Source organism: Sciurus carolinensis, chromosome 1, assembly GCF_902686445.1.
Source record: "Sciurus carolinensis chromosome 1, mSciCar1.2, whole genome shotgun sequence".
Lineage (NCBI taxonomy): Eukaryota > Metazoa > Chordata > Mammalia > Rodentia > Sciuridae > Sciurus > Sciurus carolinensis.
The window spans coordinates 202,040,892-202,065,325 of NC_062213.1; the positions used below are offsets into that span (position 1 = coordinate 202,040,892).

General features: G+C 38.4%; 1 protein-coding gene across 11 annotated transcripts in view; it reads right to left on the reverse strand.

Annotated features, from left to right (window-relative positions):
- Kif1b (kinesin family member 1B) overlaps positions 1-24,434 on the reverse strand; it is a 148,996-nt gene that overhangs the window by 75,014 nt on the left and 49,548 nt on the right. For 3 of the 11 annotated variants that reach the window (XM_047541965.1, XM_047541911.1, XM_047541918.1), the window contains exons 8-17: positions 22,097-22,174; positions 21,187-21,252; positions 19,494-19,511; positions 17,160-17,235; positions 16,354-16,432; positions 14,980-15,122; positions 13,081-13,122; positions 9,935-10,146; positions 2,145-2,224; positions 867-942 (exon numbers count right to left, since the gene is read on the reverse strand). In XM_047541965.1, coding sequence (XP_047397921.1) covers positions 867-942; positions 2,145-2,224; positions 9,935-10,146; positions 13,081-13,122; positions 14,980-15,122; positions 16,354-16,432; positions 17,160-17,235; positions 19,494-19,511; positions 21,187-21,252; positions 22,097-22,174 — 870 coding nt within the window. The remainder of the gene's footprint in view (positions 1-866; positions 943-2,144; positions 2,225-9,934; positions 10,147-13,080; positions 13,123-14,979; positions 15,123-16,353; positions 16,433-17,159; positions 17,236-19,493; positions 19,512-21,186; positions 21,253-22,096; positions 22,175-24,434) is intronic. The other 8 variants (XM_047541980.1, XM_047541955.1, XM_047541989.1 and 5 more) reach the window with 5 other exon arrangements.

Here is a 24,434-nt window from a genome sequence, read left to right on the forward strand (position 1 = left end):
TAGGAAAGTAAATACTAAAATCATAGAGAAAACAGAGAAGGAAAAAAAAAAGAAAACAGAGAAGGGAGAAGAGGAGTCTAGAAGGATAAGGGCTAGAACTGCTTTACTCAGTATAATGATTGTAAGTAATACAAATCATTGGAGCAGTATTATTCTACACAAACCTGAACAGTTGAAATTGGTTCCAAAAAATTATAAAACAGAGTTGATGACTTCTGTGGGAAAAAGTACATAGAGTAGCCAAACTGAAGCATAGTACACTAGATTATGTTGGAAATTTAAGAGAAAGCAACAATGAATTCAACCACAGACTGAACTGTGTAGTCAAAAGGTACAGATTTGTGGCCTCAGGTGTCTTCTTTTGTAAACAGGATAGGTATTTTGGAAACAGGGTGCCCTTGTCTTTTAAAACTATACAGAGACGAAATCAGAAATTTCTGAAATTATGCCAAGCAACAAGATAAAAAAAGAGAGGGGAAAAGGCCAGCACTGAAAGACATGAAGTTCCCACTCACCAATTCTTTTTTTTTTTTTTTCCTTCTTCTTTCTTTCCGGTACTGGGGATTAAGCCCAGGGGTGCTTTACCACTGAGCCATATCCCCTTTTTATTTGGAGACAGGGTCTCACTGAGCTGCCTCGCTCAGTTGCCAAGGCTGGCTTTGAACTTTCTATCCTCCTGCCTCAGCCTCCCAAGCCACTGGGATTACAGGCATGCCCCACCCCTGCTGGTCCTTTCTCTTTTTTTGCACAGTGAGGCACTGAATCCAGGGCCTGGAGCATCCTAGGGAAGTGTTCTCCTGCTAAGCTACAATTCCTAACCCCCAAGCAGAATTTGTTTTGTTGAGTTTCACAACATTGTTCCCTACCTTTTTAGGTGAGAAAACCCCTAGAGTTCCTCCATCTTCTCGAATGGCAACTCCCATCTCAGCCAACAAGGCCTCTCTAGAAAAAACAAGTTCAAGTACATTGAATACTTATACCAAAGCATCAATTAAGTCAGTCTGATATAAACTGAAAAATAAAAATTTGATAAAGTACTTAAAGTCAAAACAGTCATACCTAGAGTTGGCAACGCCAATGTGGAATTGTGTGCTTATCTTGTCATTAATCAAGATTATTTTTAAGAGAAAGAGCTCAAAGTAAAAGTTCCAGTATAAAGTTCTACTCACCCAGATCTCAGCTCATAGCTCAGGGATGGAATGCTTGCCAGACACGCACAAGGCCCTGGGGGTTCAACCCCCAATACCACATACACACACACATAAAATCCTTTGCCTCATCTCATTTGAGATAAGACAGAAATTCATAAACTCAAGGAAGCATTTCCCCAGAATCTAAGTAAATGACTTGGGTATATGGAATATGGTCTATAAATATGATTTTCTCAAATGTTATGTGGTCATGCCCACCATTCGTTTTGGTTTAATAACTCCCATTTAAAATCTCTAAAACAAACAAGAAAATTCTTACTGTTAAATTTACTTTATCAGTACGTCAGAACTTGATTCTACCTAATCTTCCAGTGAAGGGGGAAGACAGAAACTGTTATTTTTTAAGTACATATTTATTCTAATAGCAAAAATATTATCTTGGCTTATGGTCACCACTTTGCAGTAGTAGAAAAGGTACAGTGAAAGACAGTAGTCAGAATAGTTCTTTGGATTTGGGCCTTTGTCAAAGACAAAGAACTAATTTTTGCAAAGAAATAACTTTCCCTCAATATGTTCTATATTTATGGATCCACAACAACAGGTAGTATGGTAACTATTATGCACGTGATTCCACTGAGAACCTTTCAATATGTGGACTTCACTTTAAGTGTAAATCTGACTGGCTGCAAGTCCCAGTCAGATTGATAAAGTTCTTTGCTTTTAACTTTATCCCCCCTTCTGATACAGGGGATTGAATCCAAGGGTACTTTACCACTGAGATACATCCCCAGCTCCTTTTTTATTTTTATTTTGAGACAGGGCCGAGGTTGTCCAGGCTGGCCTGGAACTTGCAATCCTCCTGCCTCAGCCTCCTTGTAGGCGTGCACCACTGCACCAGGCTGTTTTTAACTTCCATTTCATCTTTTCTTACTATAAAAGTAACCCAAATTCCCTAGAAAACTCAGAAACATTCCCAGATTTTAACCTCCTGACCTCTCCATTCTGATGGCCTCTGTTTTACGAAGTTTCTCCTCCCAGGTTTCATTCAACTCAGCAATGATCTTCTCTGATTCCTAGGGAAGGAAGTACATGATTAAAGTGGCAGTCTTTCAATTTAATGTACCATGTCCTAAAGGAAAGCAAAAACCGGATCGTGCCCTTTGAGGATATAAAGCTGAATGTAATATAATGAGGCTTTTTTTTTTTTTTTTTAATATGTAAGGTAAGAATGCTAAAGATCAGGCTTCAAACTACATCAGCCTCAGACATATAAATTCTCTTAAGTTCTAATAGAAATATCTGACTAGTCAGTCTCCAAGTGTGGGCATAAGTGAAAAAAAGATAAGGCTAACATCCCAAAATACAAGACACTTTCTGACAACCACTTCTACAAAATAATAAAGTCTCCAAAGGTCTTCATTGCTTTTGACTCACAATAATTTCATAATATAATACCCTTACCTGAAAAGAAAGATTTCTAATAACCAATACAGAAAGGCACAGTATTAAATCTCCTGTAGCCACCGAAGTGACAATCACTTGCCAAGTACTTATTATACCAATCACTTGACAAGTACTTATTATGCCAATCACTTGCCAAGTACTTATTACATCTTACAAATGTTTACGAACTAAAATGTGTTTCCTGCTCTCCCTGTATCTAGGGAGAGAGAGAAGTAATCTATAACTTATTTGATCATTATGTATGATCCCACCAAATGCCAAGCCCTGTTCTAGGCAACAAGAGAATGGCAAGGAACAACATCCCTGCCTTCTTCAGACGTAGATTCTATTAAAGACACCAAGATAATTTGGATCAATAAGTACAAAGTATATCAAACCATAGTGTTCTGGAGTAAAATAAAGCAAGAAAAATAAAGAATGCTGGGGGGAGGGTAGGTGTGGATGCAATCCAAAGTTGAGTCTGTTCAGACAGGCTAGGTTACATGTGAGGACAGGTGAGGGAGGAGCAGGATGTGGGGGAACAGGCAGGAAAATACCTGGAGTTTTCCAGGAACAACTGTGTGGCTACATGTCTGAGGACCAGAACGGGTATGGCAGGAGCTAACAGCAGAACAGTGTGCCAAGGACTAGAACCGCAGCACTCAGATGGTCTGTGAGGTAGGTGAACCAGGCATGAGTAATGCTCACACAGAGGGACTGAGTGGATCAAGAAGAGCGGGAAAAGGAGTTCCAAAACGGGTGGGATGAGCACAAAACACAAGCCAGAGGAAATGTGAATCATGGGGACAAAATCAAAGATGAGAATGATGATGACAACAGTGGTGATGGCAGTAGCAGTAGTGACTAATGAGGACAAGTCTTACACAATTATCTACATAGAAACTATGAATAGTGAACACAATAAACCCTAAGGTGTCTACAGTATGGTTTTCTGGAACTCCTGGATTTGCAGAATAATTGGACATCATATCAAAACCAAAAATACACCAAAGGCAAGAGAAAGGAAACACATAAACAGCCAGAAGGAAAGACTCAGGCAGCACTGCAGGAATTCCAGGAGTCAGGAGAAGCAAACAGAACCGCATGGTTTAAAAGAAAAGAGAAAGAACAACTAGTAAAACTAGGCAAGGAGCAAACCAGACCAAAGAAACAGCATGGACAGCTGTGCACAGTGACACAGGGCCGTAATTCAGAGGCTTAAAAGGCTAGGGCAGGACGATCACAAATTCACAGTCAGCCTGGATAAGGAAGCAAGACACTGTCTCAAAATAAAAAATAAAAAGGGCTGGAGATGTAGCCTAGTGGTACAGTAAGCCTGGGTTCAGTCTCCAGTATCATTAAGAAGAAGAAAGAGGGGCTGGGGAGATAGCTCAGTCGGTAGAGTGCTTGCCTTGTAAGCACAAGGCCCTGGGTTCGATCCCCAGCAACCCAAAAAAAAAAAAAAAAAAAGAAGAAGAAAGAAAGAAAAAGAAAGTGGGCCACAGTAAGGTTTGCATGAAAGCAGCTGGTCCCAGGTGCTCTTTCCAGTAAAGAAAAGAGCTGGTTAAACAGCAGGAGAAGCTAGAACCAGTCTGCTGTGGGGGTGAAAAGGTGGCTTTTTAAAAACCACACAAATGGGCTCTCCTTAGCCCATGTGCACACACAGAGGGAACGGCGAGTACCATCACCTGAAGAGTACTGCTATCCTCAAGCAGCAATGATAATCACGCAGAGCACACGCCGCTGCAGGTTAAGCAGGCAACCAACGTGCCTGGCTAGGAGGGGGCATAAAGAAAATCCATACGATTCCAGCAGGGAGTGGAAAAGCCAGGAAAGGACGTGAGCCTGGTCCCAAGTGGTTAAAAGCTACCTATCTAAAGCACCACAGCTAACAGAGTGGTGTTACATTCTTCTATACGGGACTCTAGTAAGTGTAACACAAGCTGACGCTGCAACACACACAATTTTTAGGTTTAGAATAGAGGTAGGCAGAACCTACAAAGACTGAAAACAAAGGTATAGGCCAACTGGATACCTGGCCTAGTACAGAGTATGAAGCAGTCCACAAACCACTTACGCTGGTTAGGGAATACAAACTGACACACAAGGGAAAAGTTTTTGTGGTACCAGGAATTAAATCCAGGGTCATGTGCAAGCAAGGCAAAAAGGGTCTACCACTAAGCTACATCCTCGCTCCACACTTTTTAAATTTTATTTTTGAGTCAAAGTTGCCCAGGCTGGCAACTTAGATTAACTTGATTAATCAATTAACCTAAGGCCACACTATTCATGGAGCCAGGTTGAGCTGGGTTTCCGCTTACTGCTCTTTCTTTAAATAAGGTAAAACCACGAGGCTTTCAAGTAAATAATGGACAAAACAGCTCACCATAAACTGAGGAAGACTGAAGGATAGTCTGTCTTCAAGACTGAATAACAAACTTAATGTGGAAAAAAACCAACAAACCCAGAGTAGTCAATAGGAACCCTGCAGGTAGTATAAAATCAACTTCTTCTGCAGGCAGCCAGGTATGCCAGTGTGCAGAGCTGCCCATAACCCACCCTAGGAGCCTAATGTGAGATGGAACAGCAATGCCCATTCATGGTTCAGAAATGAGGAGCTGATAAAATGACTTTTATTCTTCTTTCATGCACTTACTACACTTAAAAAAAAAATCCCAAAATGGATGAACTTTTTTAAGCTCCAAGGAATGCTGGGCTCAGGGGTCATTCACTCTTCGGTCTCATATCATATATGCCTGCATCTGGAGCTATTTGTATAGACTGGTTAACAAATTATGCTTATATAGCTACACAATTTAATTTCTCTTAATGATTCAGTTAAGGAGGCAGAGAAATCCACAGGAAAAATCAGAAATACTTCCATGAAATGCTTAAATGAGAGCTTTTGTGTTCTGTTTGGTGGTGCTAGGGACTGAATCCAGGGCCTCGCAATATAGGTAAGCACTCAACCACTGAGGTACATTCCCAGACCTAGGTTTTGATACATAAAAGGTTAATGCTTACTGCATGGAACATTCCTCGAAGGGATCAAATAGCCGAGGTTTTACTGTACTGAACACAGCATGCCTCCTAAGTGAGCACCAAGTGTGGGGCCCTCAGGTTGCTTAGCCCAGCATCTGCCCTTGCCTGCTTCTGTAATGGATACTTGTGGCTATTTATGGGCAAAACCTAAGCAATGGCACTCACAGTACTGAATTCGATGCCAGACTATAAATATCAGAGCCATCACATAGTGTCTATAGCTGCATGTTTAAAACTTTTTTTAGCCTGTAATTCCAGAGACTCAGGAGGCTGAGGCAGGAGGATCAAAAGTTTGAGGCCAGTCTCAGCAACTTAGGGAGACTGTCTCAAAATCAAAAAAATTTTTAAAAAGAGCTAGGAATATAGCTCAGTGGCAAGGTTCCCCTGGGGTCAATCTCCCCCAACCCCATACTGGGAAAACAACAACAAATGGCTGGGGTGGGGTTGTGGTTCAGTCGTAGAGCTCTCGCCTAGCATGAGTAATGCCCTGGGTTTGATCCTCAGCAACACATATAAATAAAATAAAGGTATTGTGTCCACCTACAACTAGGAAAATTTTAAAAATTAAAAAAAAAAAAAACAATATCATCATCAAAAGGTTGAGGATGTGGCTCATGCATGTGGGCCATGCGTAAGGCTCTGGGTTTCATCCCCAGTAACACACACACAAACCTATTGAACAAGAAACCAAATCAAACATACAAGCATTTTAAGTACTAAATTTAAGTCAGTTTAAGTTGTGACTTAAATGAAAAACAACCACATATCACTTTCTTTCTCCAGAGAGGTTGTAGGGATGGATATTTGTTATATATGAAAACAGGCTATTCAACAAATGGAAACCTGTGTAAAATTAATACACTAACTGATCATAAAGAGAAGCAAAGGGAAGTAAACTGCTAGGCCATGTATTAACGTCCTCTCTGCTGTTCTCCATTGCAGAATTTCCCCTGCAGTGCCGGACCTCAGGAACACAGCTCCTGGCCATTCTCAAGCACGTTCTTTGTGCAACTGCTATCCTGCATCAGGGAAGCAAAATCTTATCTGCCTACAGCATTAAAATGCAGGTCTGCCTGAAAGGAATTCTCACCATTCACAAAATAAAAGTTGAACTAAGGCACTGGCTGCAGTTAACTACCAGGCTGAACAGAACAAAAAACTGTAACAGAGCCATTTTCTCTCTAGATTAAAGCTATGGAAAAGGGAAGAGCTTAATTATGTTGACTTAAAGGAGAATTAAAATAAAGGAATTTATTTGCTGATAAAATAAAACGGTTTTGTTTTGTTTTAATGGGAAGTAGGAAGGTCAGAAGAGAGCTCCCTGAATAATGACAGCATTATTTCCTAGAAACTATCTGGAAGACACTGGGTGACCTAATTCTAGTTAATGTCTTGATGCCTAACATCTGACATTATTTTCAGTTCGTTCCACTTAGGAGTTAGGGAGAAAATTCTCTTTCAAGTCAAGGCAAATGTCAAAGAAAAGGGTAATCTCGTTTGTGCACTAAGCCTTTAATAAACAAATAGTAAGATTTGAAAACCCCAAAGAAACCAGTCACTTCATATTCAATACTCAGTAAATGGGAGGTCCCACTTCTCCTTCCCATAGGGCCTCCTATTTCCCACCATGGCTCCAATCAGAGCCTGCATACTACAGCAGTCACTGAGGCTTATTTGTGAGAAAATTCATGAATGAAGATGCCTTCTGCACAGGGCTTCACCCAGATCATCAGTAAAACTTCAAAGTCAATTTTATCAACAGCAGAAATCACTCTGAAGCCTACAATCTTGAATGGGAAGACTTCTCACTCCCTCTCCCACTGCCAGGCATTTCAGAACTTCAAACACTTTCTGAAGGAAGAAACAAGATCATTTACAAGCTTTCCATCCCCACCAAGCTTTAAACACAAGTATATTTAGAGTCCAAGGGACAATACTGTACTGAGGTTCTTAATCATGAACGGCACTCAGCAGAATGCACAATTAGATTAAGGTCTAGTGGAATGAACTTCGAAGTTTCATTTCTGCTTTTTAAAAAGTGAAGACAGTAGAGTAAAAGGCAAAGTTCAACTGGGTGTTAAGTAATAAAGAAAACTGGGTGTGGTGGCGCACGCCTGTATCCCAGCAGCTCTGGAGGCTGAGGCAGGAGGATCACAAGTTCAAAACCAGTCTGAGCAACTTATTGTTAGCCTAAGCAACTCAGTAAGACTCTGTCTCTAAATAAAATATAAAAAGGGCCGGGGATGTGGCTCAGTGGTTAAGTGCCCGTGGGTTCAATCCCTGTTACCAAAAAACAAATAAATTTAAAAATTAAAAAATACACACTGAACATATCTATATAATAAACTGCATAATTAGCACATATCCACACAAAACACATTGGATATGAACTTTAAATGTTATATTTACTCACTTTTTGAAGTGAGTAAAATACCAAGGGAAAAGGTAGAATTACCAAGAAGGAAAAAGAAGTTCATTTTTCATATAAAATCTTTTTCAGCCTCACCTAAAATCAAAATGAAACATCTGATGTCTTAGATTATTAAGCTTAATTCACTTGTAGCGGTAAAGAGCCTTTTAATCACCAATCCACGTGTCACTCTTCTCAAGTATCCTTGAATGAGCAGGAGTCACAGGAACACTGAGCAAAGATGAAGAGTACCACAGCTGGCTGCATGGCTCCAACTTGCCCAATGAAAAAGCTTCTTTGCCCTCCCTCCTCGTTTCTCCCACCCTAGCACTCTTGAACACAAAGGCCACTCTTGAAGATATGGATCAAACTATCTTCCTGGAGGTAACAAGTATGGGAAGAAAAAAGTATTATGTCCTTGATGTCACTGACAGATGGAAGGATACCTGGTAGCTTGTGTCAGCACCATGGGTGACAACTGTCTGCTCTCACTGTAGTCAACGAAAGGAAAGGAGGAAGCTCTGAGTGGTAGGTCTTGCTACTGACTGACATTCATGGAGATAGACACAACACAAAGCTGGGTGCCATGAGTGGGTGACCTGCTTACACACAGCACTATGGTTCCGAGTCCATGTGCACTAGCACAGGAAGGGAGAGGCCCTCCTCTACGGTGACCAGAGGGTGTCAAGGTTTTCTGTGAACTTTCAGAGGACACAATTTCATGTGCATCTGTTGTGGTTTAGATGTGTACCCCAAAAGTTCTTGTGTAAAACAATGTAAGGAAGTTTAGAGGTGAAATGACCGGGTTATGAGAGTTTTAACCTAATTAGTGCATTAATCCACTTGAATGGATTAACTGGGGGAAGCTGTGCACAGAGGGTGTGGCTGAGGCAGGTCACTGGGGGCACACCATTAGGCATTGGCCCCGAGTTGCTTTCCACCACACACTCTTTCTTTCTTTCTTTTTAAATATATTTTTTTAGTTGTAGGTGGACACAATACTTTCATTTTTTAAATTTATTTGTATGTGGTGCTGAGGATGGAGCCCAGGGTCTCATAGGTGCTAGGCAAGCGCTCTACCACTGAGCCACAACCCCAGCCCCCTCCACACACTCTGATGGCATGACTTTCTTTCTTTTTTTCTTTTTCTTTTTGGTATCAGGGATTGAACCCAGGGTCTCTTAACACATCCCCAGACCTTTTTATTTTGAAACAGGGTCTCACTAAGTTGCTTAGAGACTCACTACATTACTGAGACTGGCTTTGAAACTGGGATCCTCCTGCCTCAGTTTTCCAAGCCACTGGGATCACAGGCATATACCACCACACCCTACAAGGCCATATTTTGCCTCACCTCAGGCCCAGAGCAATGGAGCTAGCTGTCTATGGACTGAACACTCTGAAACCACAACACCAAATAAATTTTGACTTGTCTAAAATTGTTCTAAGGGCTTTTGGTTACAGGAGTAAAAAAAGCTGACTAAACAGCATATGAATAAACCTGGTACAGCTACATGAATGTCCAACTCTCTTTAATTTTATACTAAATTTACTAACAGAAGAATGGTTCTATACAGAATTCAATCATCAAATGAAACCAAATTTTTCTAGCTATCTCATTTAAAAGAATAACTAAACAATTTCAATGTGACTTACAAACTATCCCAAAATTAAAATACATATCTACTTATCAGTTAATTCACCTAACAACTTGGCTAGGTCAGACTCAAGCATTTTGGTGAAAAGAAATTAACTTAGAAAATACAAAATTCTACTTTCAGGATACCTCTAAAGAGTTTGTGCTAAGCCAAAAATCTCAGTTTTAGTTCTAGTTCTGCCTTGGGGAGCCACACAGATGGCCTTTTACTCAGTCTGAGTGATTACATACCTTTAGACGTTCAATGGCTTCCTCTCCTCCAGGTGTAGACATGATCCTCTCCTGAATGCTGGTCACAGATGTTAAGCCCACCTGACTATTGAGTGAGCAGGAAGATGGAGATGATGTAAGGGACCCCATGGATGCTGTGGAAAAATTGCCAGGGCGTTGATTCTCAGAGGCTAGCAAGTACCTATGTTTATTGTTCTGAAAATCTTTCAGATCTGGGAGATAAAAAGAAGGAAAGACAGAAAAAAAGAGGGAAAGGAACAGAAGAAGGAAAAAAGATAGGAAGGAACACCAGTGTAAGAAAGGACAGCATTAAAGCGCCAAGACAGACATATTTTAATACAAAGGCAAGTTATAATTGTTTTAGATGGCAGTTCTAAAACACGGCTCTTTAATATTGGTATCCTAGAGGTTAACAATCCCTTCTGAATTTAGAAACTGAAAATTCCAAGGTGGGTTAACATTTCATCTGGCACAAGGTAAACAAAGCCTCAAAGGTACTCTCCCAAAACAGCTAAAGAACAATCCTTGTATTCTTTCTACTGTTCCACATCTACAATGCCTTCACATTTACACTACTTTTAAATTCCAGGACTTTATAACAGTAAGGATAACAATGATCATTTATTCATCAATAATAATCCATATTAACCTGGCTCAGTTTTTTGGAATTGTCAAATAATTTCCAAAAAATGTTGAGTTAAAAGAAAATTTTGAGCATTAAGCAGAGTATTTGTATAACATTTCAACATGCCAAAATATTTTTTAAATGTCCTAAATCAAAAAGAGAGCTAACTTTAAACATGACAGGAATTTTAAGTCTAGCTAAGAACTCAGGACTGAATGATTGCCTCAAAAGGGAAAGACAATTAGCAAATTAGTAAGTTTTGTTGTAGTTTCCATATTTCTATTATGGCAAACAAAAAGAAATAAGACTCGTTATTTAATTAAGGTCCTTACTGTGCCTACCAGTACAACCATGGGGTCACTGGTAAGCCTGCTTCCTATTGTGATATACAAGCTTTAGGGAAATATTTTTATTTATGAAGGTGTCCAACAACTATAAATTTTGCTCTTAAACTTATTTTTGGTTATAAAAAAAAAAAAAAAAAAAAACCACACACAACAAAGCTCATTAATTTGCTTATTTGTGCTTTCCTCCATTAGTCATTCTCCCCAAATGAACACCAGAGAAAACTGTAAATATAAGCACATTCCTATTTTAAAATTAGCTCATTTTTAAATTTGAGAAAATCTGCATTGCTTAAAATTAATATTGAAACTAAATTTTCCTTAAAGGATATAAAATGAGGTAATACAAACAATTTAAAAAACACTATTTCGGCTCTCTCTGGGTCTATTCATCTTTACTATTTAATCAAAGCCAGTTCTTGAAGCCCCTTAAAGCCTGCGGTTGCTTCAAGACAGTTTGAAAACCACCATCCGCAAATACAAAACATAGGCAAACAAGCAAAGAGGCATGTTTTAAAAGGGAGATAGGAACTAAAGCAAAAAACTCAGCCACCAGGTGATAGTAGCAAGGTGGGAAAGAGCAGGATGGATAAAGCTTAGAAGGTCCAATGGACACATGCAAGCCCTAAAAGGAATTAAGTAGATCCATAGATCCAAGTGGAAACAGAAGTAGTCGGGGCTGCTTTCCTTTGCAGTTAAGTTAAGGAATTCAAACTTAGTCATGCACGGTTTTCAGGAAATGCCACAGCTGCTCAGAGAAGAGATAGGCACCAAGCTGGCAGCAGCAACATCTCAAGCATAAAAGCAAAAAACAAAAAGGCATCCTTTCCACACCAGTATGGTTCAGCTTTGGAAATCTCAGACAGAGCTGTTCCAGTCCAAGAGTCAAGTGTGTATCAGGACAATCTATGGTCTGGGGGTGCTAACCAATCACAACAGCTAGGGCTATATTTGGGTCCTCCTATGTATTTCCTCAATGTGTGATGTGCTTTACTGCAGAAATAAACACATCAATAAGAATCCAAAAATAAAACCCCAAAACAAGATTCTTCACATCTTTGTGCATGTGTTATCTGTGTGAGCATTGGGGACCGAATCCAGAGGCACTTTAACACTGAGTCACATTCCCAGCCCTTTTATTTTTGAGACAGGGTCTCACTAAATTGTTTAGGGCCTCGATAAGTTGCCGGGGCTGGCCTCAAACTTGGTGATGCTTCTGCTTCAGCCTCCCAAGTCGCAGAGATGAAAGACATGTGCCACTGCATCTGGCTATTCTTTACATCTTTTAAAACAATTCTTATGTGAATTATCTTAAAAGGGTAAGCAACCCTTTTCATATTAGCTCAGTGCTATCAATGGAGAGAGTAACCTGTTAGGTCATTTCGAGCATATGGACTCTTCAATTTTTTAATTTGTAATTTGAAAATGGGGAAGAATGTTTATCAAACCAATGAGTACATGGAGGCTCAAGATATGGAAAATAACAACTTAGCATGAGCATAGAGTGAGTGCTAACCCAACATTCACAGAGAGCGCCTCAGAGAATGTGGTCAGGTGGAAATGGTTTTTTTTAATTATACAAAGTCTTATATTTACAACATTAGTTAAAAATGAATTTTTCACACTAAATAATCAAGACCATGAAGGTAGCAATTCAAGAAGCAAAAAATTAAGCAAAACCCAACAACAACAAAACTGTAAAATGATTAAAAGCAAGGCTCTGAGTTACACTACCAACTTAATCATACAGGAAACATGAGGTCTAAGGAAACTAACCACTCCAGGTTATTGGCAAAATGGGAATAAGGGAACTTTTTCAGAGTCAGTGACAGAACTGAGATAATATGCTCAAGGTGTTAGAACAGGACCTGGTACACTACAGACCATCAAAAAATGTGAACTGCTATCATCATATCTATGATTTTAGACTTAATCACATTGGGGTAGGGAATTAAAAAGTAGAAATCTTAAGCCTTCACTCAAGCCACAAACTGAAGTTCATCAAAGATTGCTTTGATAAATGGAGAAGGGCAAACAGGAGAACTGATTCCACAGGATGCTCCGTCTGGGATTTCCTGTTAGTACTGCTGGCATGCAAAGCTCATTTTAAGGCTGATCCAACAGAGGCAAATTAGCAACGCAACATACTGGAAATAACCAATACATCAAATACACACATTTGCCTCCACTTCCAGAGTAATCATCGATCAATGGATCAACTGAAGGTAAGCAGGAGGGAAAATACAAGAAGGGTCAAAGTTTTAAGTTCAGCAGTGACAAGAGAGGAACAGAGCAATATTTGGCACTTGGGGAGTGAAAAAAGTTAATATTTAGATTACCATACAAATTGTATTAATCTAAACTCCAGCTCTAATCACTAAGAACTAAACCGGCCATAAAAATCTACTAGAATTTCAAAGACTACAATATTAATTTTACATTGAAAAAACATGCTTTACACATTCTATCTGAATAATCTATTTTACACACTTAAGAGAACTTTTATTTATTTACTTTTGAAATGTTGGAGATGAAACCCAGGGTCTAGCACATGCTATGCAAGTGCTCTACCACTGACTTAAATCCCCAACCCTTACTAAAGAGAACTGCAGAGTGAGGCGACACATGCCTGTAATCCCAGCAACTCAGGAGGCTGAAGCCAGCCTTTGCAACTTACTGATACTCTCAGCAACTTGCTAAGACCCTGACTCAAAATAAACAATAAAAAGGGCTGGGGATGTAGCTCAATGGTAAAGTGCTCCTGGGTTTAATCCCCATTACCAAAATAAAAATAAAGAGAACTTTTTTTTTTTTTTTTTTTTGCAGTACTGGGGATCAAACCCAGGGCCTCTGAGCTATCTCCCCAGCCCAAGAGAACTTTTTAAAAAATATTTTTTAAATTGTAGATGGATACATATCTTTATTTATTATTTATTTATTTATATGTGGTGCTAAGGACCAAACTCAGTGCCTCACACGTGCCAGGTAAGCACTCTACCACTGAGCCACAACCCCAGTTCTTAAAAGAGAACTTCTGATTAGACATTATATAGGCACTGAGATTTTTTTAATGATGCATTATAAAACAATATTGTAAAATAGTACTCTTGGAAGTCTAGTTACTATATTTGTTTTTGTTTACTGGAGACTGAACTCAGGCTTGCTCTACCACTAAGCTACATTCCCAGCCGTTTTTATTTTGAAACAGGAGTTTGCAAAATTGCCTAGTGTGGCCTTGAACTTGCAATCCTCCTGTCTCCCAAGCTGCTGGGATTACAGGCATGTACCATTGCACCTGGCAGGAAGTCTAATTCTTGACTTTGACTTCATGTGTTCACAGGGAGCAGAGGCTGTTCAAAGGTGACTCATATCTGAAAATAGACTTGACTGGTGGGTTTCTTACACATTTATTACTTCCACTACACTCATCCAGAGAAACCCATACAACAAATACAAAAACTCCCCCCTCCCAAAAAAAATTGGGGGGGCGGGGGGAATACCAGGCATTGAACCCAAGGGATGCCCTGCCACTGAGCTACAACCTTACTCCTTTTTATTTATTTATTTATCTTTTTAATTTCAAGACAGTGTCTCACTAAGTTGCTGAGGTTGGCCTCCAATTTGTGATCCTCTGGCCTCGGTCTCCCAAGTTGCTGCAAAGTGTGTACCACCATGCCCAGCTCCAAGAAACATTTTTATAAATTAACTCAGTGAGATTAAGTTTAATATAAAAAAAAAGTTCATAGATAGCCTGCTACATACTATATAAAGGAATTCTGAGATCATTTTCATTATTTTTATTTTTTTCTTTTTTTGAAATGGGGGTCTTTCTATGTTGCCCAGACTGGTTTGAAACCCTTAGGTCAAGCAATCTTCCCTACCTCAGCCTCCATAATAGCTGGGATTACAGGTATGCACCACTGCACCTGTCTCACTGGATCTTTTTAGGAAAAAATACACATATAACCATTTTTAGCACCATCTTGTTTGACCAAGTTCCTTAAATCTATGTTTATTTTAAATATAAAGCCCTAAAGAGGAAGACTGGATTTTATGTTGATCCTTAATTTACTTACTGTCAATAATATCTCCCAGCCCCTGTGCACGAAGAAGGTCCTTCAGGCGGGTCACTTCCTCCTTTAATTCACGAACCAGTTTGGCATTGGGGTCCTCATTGATAACAGCATTGCATTTAATTTGTTTTGCACGATCTGCATATCTAGATCCAAGAAGAAAATGCATTCTTGCCATTTCTCAGGTACTCTATTTCACATAAGTAACACACTATTATTGCTAAGTCAAACATCTTAAGTATTTATATATTTTATATGCCCTGATAATTTATTTGTATAAGGCTTTATAGTACCTTATAAACATGAAGAAAAAGGCTCAGATGAATTTAAGCAACTTGCCCAAGATAACAAAATAAATAAATACCAGAGAGAATGCAAACCTAGTTTGTCAGATTATGGAGTTATTTTTCACTTCTTTTGCTATATCAAAGTATCTTTTTTTTTTTTTTTTTTTTGGGGGGGGGGGGATGGGTGTGGTACTAGGATTGAATTCAGGGCACTCTACCATTGAGCTATATCCCTAGCCCTTTATATTTTATAAATTGGGTTTTGCTAAATTGCCAAGGGTGAACTTGCAATTCTCCTGCCTCACCTGGAATTATAGGTGAGTGCCGTGCCCCTGCACCCAGTTTCAAAAGTATCTTTTTTTTTTTTTAATGACTACAAATTTAATCCTCAAAAGAAAGAAGGCAGAGAGTTCCAGATGAAAATAATAAAACCCATTCATACACAAAAATATTCTGCTAAGCGAACATTCTGTTGGTAAATTTTTTATTTATTTAAAAATTTTTTTTGTAGTACTGGAGAGTGAACCCAGAGAGTCTCATGCATGATAGGAAAATGCTCTGCCACAGAGATACAACCCCAACCTTTTTTACTTTGAGAGAGGATTTGACTAAATTACTGAGGCTGGCCTTGAACTTGCAATCCTCCTGCCTCAGCCCCCTGAGTAATGGGGTTTATAGGTGTGTGTCACTGTACCTGGCTTGGTAAAGTTTTTTAAATGCCATGTGTATTCATAATTTTATTACTTTTTTACAACGTGGGCATTTTTGTAAAGACAAAGGTTGTGTTCACAAAAGGAAAAACTTTTTAAACAAATAAGAAAACTTACTATCTAAAAGTTGTCCAAAACTCTCATTTGAGCAATTTGAACATCTTTCCTATGAATAAGTTCCTGCTTTTCCCAATAAACTACAAACCTGGACAGGTAAATTCCATTATAATAAAAATCCCTTTCCCCCCATATATTCCCTGTTATGAGAGAAAGGGATCACTATTTACACAAATGACTATCCACACAGCCTAAAAAAATCTATGGTATAACAAAATAACTGAATGTGGGTCTACTTGGGAAGTGAGATCAAATAAGAGTACCTCAGAGTGCTCAAAGTTTCATCATAGTTGATATCTGCTGGGCTAAGAGCGGCAACCATTGCAGTCCGAGAATTGCCACCTAAAACAAATGAATTACATCCCAAATTATATTGTTTAGAAAGAATGTTATTGAATGTGTCAAATCTAACAGCACTAACTCATATCCTAACATTTAATCAAAAGTCAACAACTTTCTGACATGCCAGTCCCTGTGCCAGGCACTGTTATACTCAAATACTGATGTATGAACCTACTGGTCCAGTTACTGTTCTCTCACTCTATCTAGAACCCACTGGAGTCAAGATAGCCACTCCACCACAACCACTGTTAGCAATGGGAAAGTCACTGCTGGGGATCAGCCCAGCAGTCTACTCTTGGTCTCTCCCTTCAGTCAGCAACAAATGAAGAGCAGGACTGGAAGGTCAAAAAATATCAGCAATAAGGAGAAGTACAGGCTGGCAATGTCTGATTGTGGGCACCTCAGAGGAACATGAGGTTTGGAAAGAACTTTTGAGAAAGAAGCAAAAGTCTGAAGCAGTTGTAGGGAGTAAAGAGGTGAATAATGTTCCACAGTTCATGCCCTGAAATAAATGAAATATGGGAGAACACCCAAATTCAAAAGTGAATATAATCAGCTGAAATGAGGAGCAAAAATGAAGAGGCATGGAACACTCAAGTTAGTAACATGAGTAATTAAAGAAGATTCTTCCCCAAAAGAGACACACAAAAATTAGCCATTAAGTAACAATAAGTAAACAGCTTTAAAAAGATACCTATGAAGTGAATTTATGTCAGTAGTCACATACCTAGATTTTCTCGAAGAAGCCAAGTGAGAACAGAGTCCCTGTAAGGAATGAAATCAGTTTTCTTCTTCTTTTTACTCTATTAAAGAGAAAGGAATAGACTTAGTAATGTTTAGGAGAAGAAAGGCAAACCAGTCTAAAGTTCCCAAGTAAATCAAATTACAGTTGAATCCTATCACTGCTGAAATTTATTTCACAGTTTAAATTCCTTATAATACACAAAGTTCACACAATAATTTTTTCATTTTGTATCTTATTTTGAAATTTTTATTATAACAGACACAGCAGTCAAGAGAGTATTTAATGAGTTTCCATATACCCACCATGTAGCTTTAAGAAGCCATTAACATTATTTTGCCATAACCATCTTGCAATTATTCTCCCAAATACTTTACATTTCTGAATCATTCTGGAGTAAAATGCAGACTTTATATCTAAACATTTCAGCAGATAAGGGGATGTTCTTTTACAGAGTATAATGACCAAATTCAGAAAATTTTTAACATCAATCCGATATTGTTATCTGATATGCTGCCCATATCATGTCTGTTATAGATCTTAGTGTTTATCAGCATTTCATTCTAGGTACTTTAGGTACATTTCTTACAAAGACTAAATAAAAAAAAAAAAAAAAAAAGACTAAAGACTATTATCCACTTAGCAAAATTAACAGGAATTCCTTACTAATATCTCAAATCAAGCTCTCAAACAGTTAAGTTGTATTTTTACAAAGGTATAAATATGAATCTTGCACATTCTTGGTTGGATAGGTAGTGATTTAGTTAATAAATGTACTTGTTCAACCACCAAATCAACAATCAAGTTGTTGCATATCTATAACTAAGACAAAAAATAAATCCAACCATTACAGCAAGAACCAAAAGTGAAAAGGTCTAAAAATGTAATGTCATTTGTAAACTTATAGATCTATAAATATTGCTAGATAAAGTGTGTGTGCGCGTGTCCATTTAAGGGTCTACTTACACTGCTCCAAAAAGTAAAATGCACCAATAAAAAAAAATGGTGATGAAATGGGAGTAATCACATTCTCTAGAAGTAAAAAAAACTGATGCAAATGCTTTACTGGTAACAGTCACTCAGCTATTTCCTGCTTGATTACTGTGTTGTGAAGCTTTAAGAGGCTACTAAAGAGTAATCCCAGTGACTTGCGAGGCTGAGGCAGGAGAATCACAATTTTGAGGACAGTCTCAGCAATTCAGTGCAATCAATTCAGTGAGACTCTGTCTCAAAATGAAAAAATAAAACAAAAAGGGCTGGGAATACAGCACATCTGAGTTCAATCCCCAGTTAACTGCCCCCCGACCACCACTAAAAAAAGGTACTAAGGAGAAAGTCACGGCTCACTGATAAGCACCATCCCAGCAATGGGCAGTTTTAGAATCCACTCCTGATATAATCCAAAGTTCAACAAAGAATGATCCACTTTTTGCAAAAAAAACACAAGTCTTCAGAAAAAAAGTACTAAGTGGCTAATTCAGGTTTGTGAAGGAAAACAAGTAGGCAAGTGGCACTTTAAGCCCATCTCTTATCAAAATCATCAGGCCGTGGATGTAGTTCAGTGGCCAAGTGCTTGCATAGCATGCAGTGAAGCCCTGGGTTTGATCCCCAACACTGCGAACAAACAAAAACATCCATGACAACTTTTTTTTTTTTTTTTTTTTTTGTACCAGGGATTGAACCCAGGGCACTTAACCACTGAGTCACACCCCAAGCCCCTTTTGTATTTTATTTAGAGACAGGGTCTCACTGAATTGCTTACTGCCTTGCCAAATTGCTGAGGCTGGTTTTGAACTAGAAATCCTCCTGCCTCAGTCTTCAGAGCCACTGTGATTATAGGCATGCAGCACCGCTCCTGACACCAGAGCAATTTCAATAAGCAGGTGCAATTTAAAATTGCATGAGCCTCCTGGGATAAGTTAACCTTTCAGTTCTTCACAGAATTATGAGTCAAACTTTTATTCCACTACAAAACCCTTGGGGCCTAAAGAAAGTTCATTTATTGCCCTTTAAAGTGGTTTATAGAACTGTCCAGAGAGTCCTATAGATCACTAGGACAAACTTAAGATGACACAGTATAAAAACTTCCTCAAATTTCTCTTGTTCCTTTATTCTTAATTCCTTTTCCAAACAACATCATGTTTCTAAAGTAATTCTGGTGTGAAGTCTCATGATTTATGGTCACCCTAAATAGCCAGAAAACAGAGCCAAAAGATAAGTTCTTTGAAAGTTCCTTTTCATGCTTCTATATATTCTCTGAGGATTTAAAATCATGAGTTGATTCTACAGCTAGTTCATCTCTATCAATCCCCACCATACCTTGCTGGTGCAGTTATCCTATAGACAGAAGCATTTGAAGGAGAAAACAAGAACACAGAATAAACCTCCAAACAAAAAATAGTATTTTGTTTAAACTTGAAGTCATAGATTATGACTTCTCAGACACAGATAAGAAAACATTTAAATCTTCTTAAGCAATTTAAATGAGATTATTAATGTATATCAGAGCACACAATGACCAATACTTCTCTGGCTCCTGACCTAAATAATGATGACTATTATATAAAAATTGTTTTAGCTTTAGTGTTCCACCATTAAAGAATAGGAAAGAATGAATTTACAGTCATGGCCATGTGTGATGGCACACGCCTGTAATCCCAGTGACCTGGGAGGCTGAAGCAGAAGTATTTCAAGTTCAAGGCAGGCCTCAGAAACTCAGTGAGTCCCTAAGCAACTTAGTAAGACCCTGTTTCCAAGTAAATAAATAAATAGAGAGGGAGGGAGGGAGGAAGGGAACAAACTGGGGATATAACTTGGTGGTAAAGTAACCTGGGTCCAATCTCCAGTATTATGGGAAAAGAAAGAAACAGAAAGAGGAAGGAAGGAAGAAAAAAAGGAAGGAAGGGAGGAAGAAAGGGAGGGAGGGAAATTATAGTCGTGTGCTGCATAATGGCATTTTAGTCCATGTATAGACTTCATATACAATGGTATTCCCATAAAACTATAATGGTGGTAAAAAATTCCTATTGTAGCTGTCCTTAGGTGGTAACACAACTACTGCTCACCTGTTTGTAGTAACACTGATAGAAATGAACCTCTTACACTGTCAGTTGTATAAAAACAAAGCGCATATAATTAAGTTCATAATGTAAGTGTCTTTGTGACTGGTTTGTATATTTACCATACTTTACTTTTTTCCCATTATTTTAGAGCATACTCTACTTCCTAAAAAGAGTTTGCTGTAAAATAACATGCCATTTGCTAGTAGCAGTCTCTTGCATTTTGTGTTTACCTTGTCCGCTGACTGCACCATTTTCTCCTATGTTTCAGTTAATCTTGTGTTGTTCTGTTCATCACAGTCCTGGGAGCAACAGGCCCTATCATAGCCAAGCTGTATAGCTGTACACCATCCAGGTTTGTGTGAACATACTCTACAACACACCCACAATGTCAAAAATGCCTAATGATGAATACACTCCTTGTTAAATAATGTATGACTGTATTTTATTTTTATTTTTTACTTTTGTAGTGCTGGGGAGCAAACCCAGGGCTTCACACATGCCAAGCTCTACCACTCTACCACTGAGCTACATCCCCAGGCCCCACATGGCTGTATTTTAAAACAATATTTTTGGCCCCCAAATCAATAGCATCCACCAAAACCAAACTGCTCAAAATACTCAAACTGCTCAAAATGATTGGCGTATTCTATCTAGAAAAAAAAAAAATACACAATAAATACCTTTGTTTTATGTGAGATACAAAATAAAAGCTCAAAAATTTAGTCAAACTTTAGGTCTTTGCTCTAGCCTTTACACATCTACATGTGCTTTCATTCTATGTTCAGCACAGATTCACTGTCATACTATCTTACCTGAAAAGCTCTAAAAGGAGAAAGACAAGACTACATAATAGGGTCAAAACACAGCAATCTTTATAAACAAGCATAAAATAACATCAAGTCTATCTGCTGAGCAATTTCCCCTTAATAAAAAATGAAGTATAAACTTACCACCTCTGCCAAGGCTGAAATGACTTTGCCCAAAGTTGTAAGAGATTTATTAATATTTGCTCCTTCCTAAAATAAACATCAAACATAAAAGAATTAGGATGAAGAGTTTCTACTACTGCCACATCATTCATACAGAAGATAAGCTTGCCATATGCTAGCATATTTGTTTATGTCCATTAGTTCTAAAATTTTAGTCCTCACACTTGATACCACGCTGAGACCATATGCCTACCTCATAGTTCCAAGTATTTTCTATATATTTTTTTATTTTTACAGACTGCTTTTTGATTCATTAAATAAACTTTTCATTTCTATGACTGCACACAATGTAGATTCACACTATTCGTGTAATCATACATGTACATAGGGTAATGATGTCTGTCTCAGTCCACTATCTTTTCTTCCCTCACTCCTCCCCCACTATTTTCTAGATATTTGTACTCCAAAACTTTACAGATGTAGCCTTCTTTCCACAAATCACCAATGTAAAATTTCTGATCTTGTTAAACAATCTTTTGTTCTTACATCTGGATCTTGAATATCCTATTCCCAGTCCTACTTCTACCTAGTCAAATTCTGCCTGTTTCCCAAAATGCAATTCAGCTCTCTCTAACTATTTTGATATCCAACTTAACCTTTCTTTAAAGTTACAGATCAGCAGTTGGTCAAAATTTTCTATAAAGGGTCAAATAAAAATCAGTTTGTGGGTCATATGGATCTATTGCCAACTCTACCTCTGTAGTGCAAAAGCATCCATAGACAACATATCGACTAATGGATACAGTTATATTTCAATACAACTTTATTCATGAAACAGGTGGTGAGCTAGATTTGGCCCACTGGTTATAGTTTGCTGACCCATGTTACAGAACACTGATTGACTAGGCCACTTATTTAGTAAAATAAATACCTTTAATCGAGTTCCTTTGGCACCAGTTGAATCAGCTCGTTCACTTCCTGCTAGATCCACCAAGCTGATTTTACTAACCTAGTAAAGAACAGTAACAAGGGGACAATTCAAATATAAGCAAGATACAAGCAGAAAACATTTAAAGACAGGAAATCCTTTTAAAGATTAAGGTACAAAGAAGACAAACTATTAGTGCCCTTAACTATGGTTCAAGACAAAGACAACATATATCAGAATCAGTTTAAAGAGCATGCATAAAGCTGGGGGCGTGACTAAGCATCTGACTGTGTGCTCAGCCTGTATACGCACCGTGCACACACACACAAAGTATAAAATTCATAGCAACTGTCTTGGTTCTAAAGTAGTAACTGGCTGTGATTTGGATGTAATCTGTCTCCCAAGGGTTCATATGTTGAAAGCTTGATCCCCAATGTGGCAATATTAAGAATGTGGGACCTTTGAGAAGTGGTGGGACATATGGAAAGTCCTTAGGTCAATGGGGATGCTGCTCTCTGAAAGGATTAGGGAAGTTCTCGTGGGATCCCGGAGTTAGTTCTCAAAAGGGTTTGTTATAAAAGGACAAGGCTAGCCACTCCCCAGTTTCTTTGGCTTCCTGGATGGTGTGATCTCTCCTTTTTATACCTGCTCCCACCATTGTGATGCCATCTGTCATGAGGTCCTCACCAGAGTCAAATTTGATGTGGATGCCATGGCCTTGAACCTCCAGAACTATGAGCAAAATAAGCCACTTTTCTTTTCTTGCCACTAGTACTGGGTAATGAACCCAAGGGCACTTTACCACCAAGCTACAACCCCAGTTCTTTTTATTTTTTATTTTGATACAGGGGCTTGCTACATTGCCAAGACTGGACTCAAGCTTGCAATCTACCTGCCTTAGCCTCATGAGTAGCCAGGATTATAGGTGTGCACCACCATGCCCAGCAACCTCTTTTCTTTATTAAGGCCTCAGGTATTATATTAACAAAAAATGAACTAGTTCATAACCTCAAGATAAACATGATATTTTACTACAGTATGTCATAAGAATATATAAAACTCATTAGCCTACTAAGTGGTATGTTAAAAAGAAGCTACAAGCAATCAGAACTCTCATATACTGCTGGTGAGGATGTAAAATATTATGGTCACTTTGAAAAGCACTTTGGCAGTATCTTAAGAAACTAAATATGGGTTGGGGTTGTGGCTCAGTGGTAAAGAATTTGCCCAGTATATGTGAGGTACTGAGTTCGATTCTCAGCAAGGTACTGAGTTCGATTCTCAGCAGCACATATAAATAAATGAATAAAGTAAAGGCCCATCAACATCTAAAAAATATATTAAAAAAGGACTAAACACACATCTACTATAAGACTCAATAGGTGACTTAATACACAAACTGTGATGCATCTATACAATGTAATGTTCATCAGAATGAAAAGGAACTACTGATAAACACAGTAACATAGATGAATCACAAAATCATTACACTAAGTCAAAGAAGTCCAGAAAAAAAAATAGTGCATGCTATATGATTCTATGTATATAAAACTCTAGGAAACACATAATCTACAGTGGCAAAAGCAAGTCAGAAGCCCAATGCCTTTGGCAATGGCCTGTGATCTCAGAAACTCGGGAGGCTGAGGCATGAAAGTCTCAAGTTCAAGGCTAGTTCAGGTAACTTAGAAAGACCCTGTCTCAAAATAAAAGGGCAGAGGGTAGCTGGGAATATAGTTCAATGATAGAGCACCCCGAGGTTCAATCCCAAATCCCAATCCACCAAAAAAACAAACAAACAAACAAAAAAAACGACCAGTAGATCAGGAATTGCCTGCAACGGGGTAGTAGAGGTATAGGTATAGAGATATATTACAAAGAGGCATGAAGCAACTTTTTTAGGTAATAGAAATTCTCTTAATCTGGACTGTGAAACTGGTTGCATAATTATAAACCTATTTCAAAAGAGATCAAATTTTATACTTTAAATATGTACAGTTTATTGTATATATCTGTGAAGTGTTTTAAAAAATTAAATTACAAGAAACTCCAGACAGAAGTATCCAAAATGGATTATCAAGAAAGATTTTGGGCTGGGAATATAATTCAGTGGTAGCATACTTACCAAACATGCTCAGGGCATTAGATTCGATCCCCAGCACCAAAGGGGGTGGGGGGACACTTCGGTTATAGGATTAACATCATTTTGCAAATTTAACATTGTGGGAAAGTGTAAACATGTTTTCATATAGAATGTTCTTGATGCCATTCAGAAAAACACTAACCACCAAATAGCATCAACATTATTACCTCTGGCAAAGCAAGTTATTTGATTACCTATAAC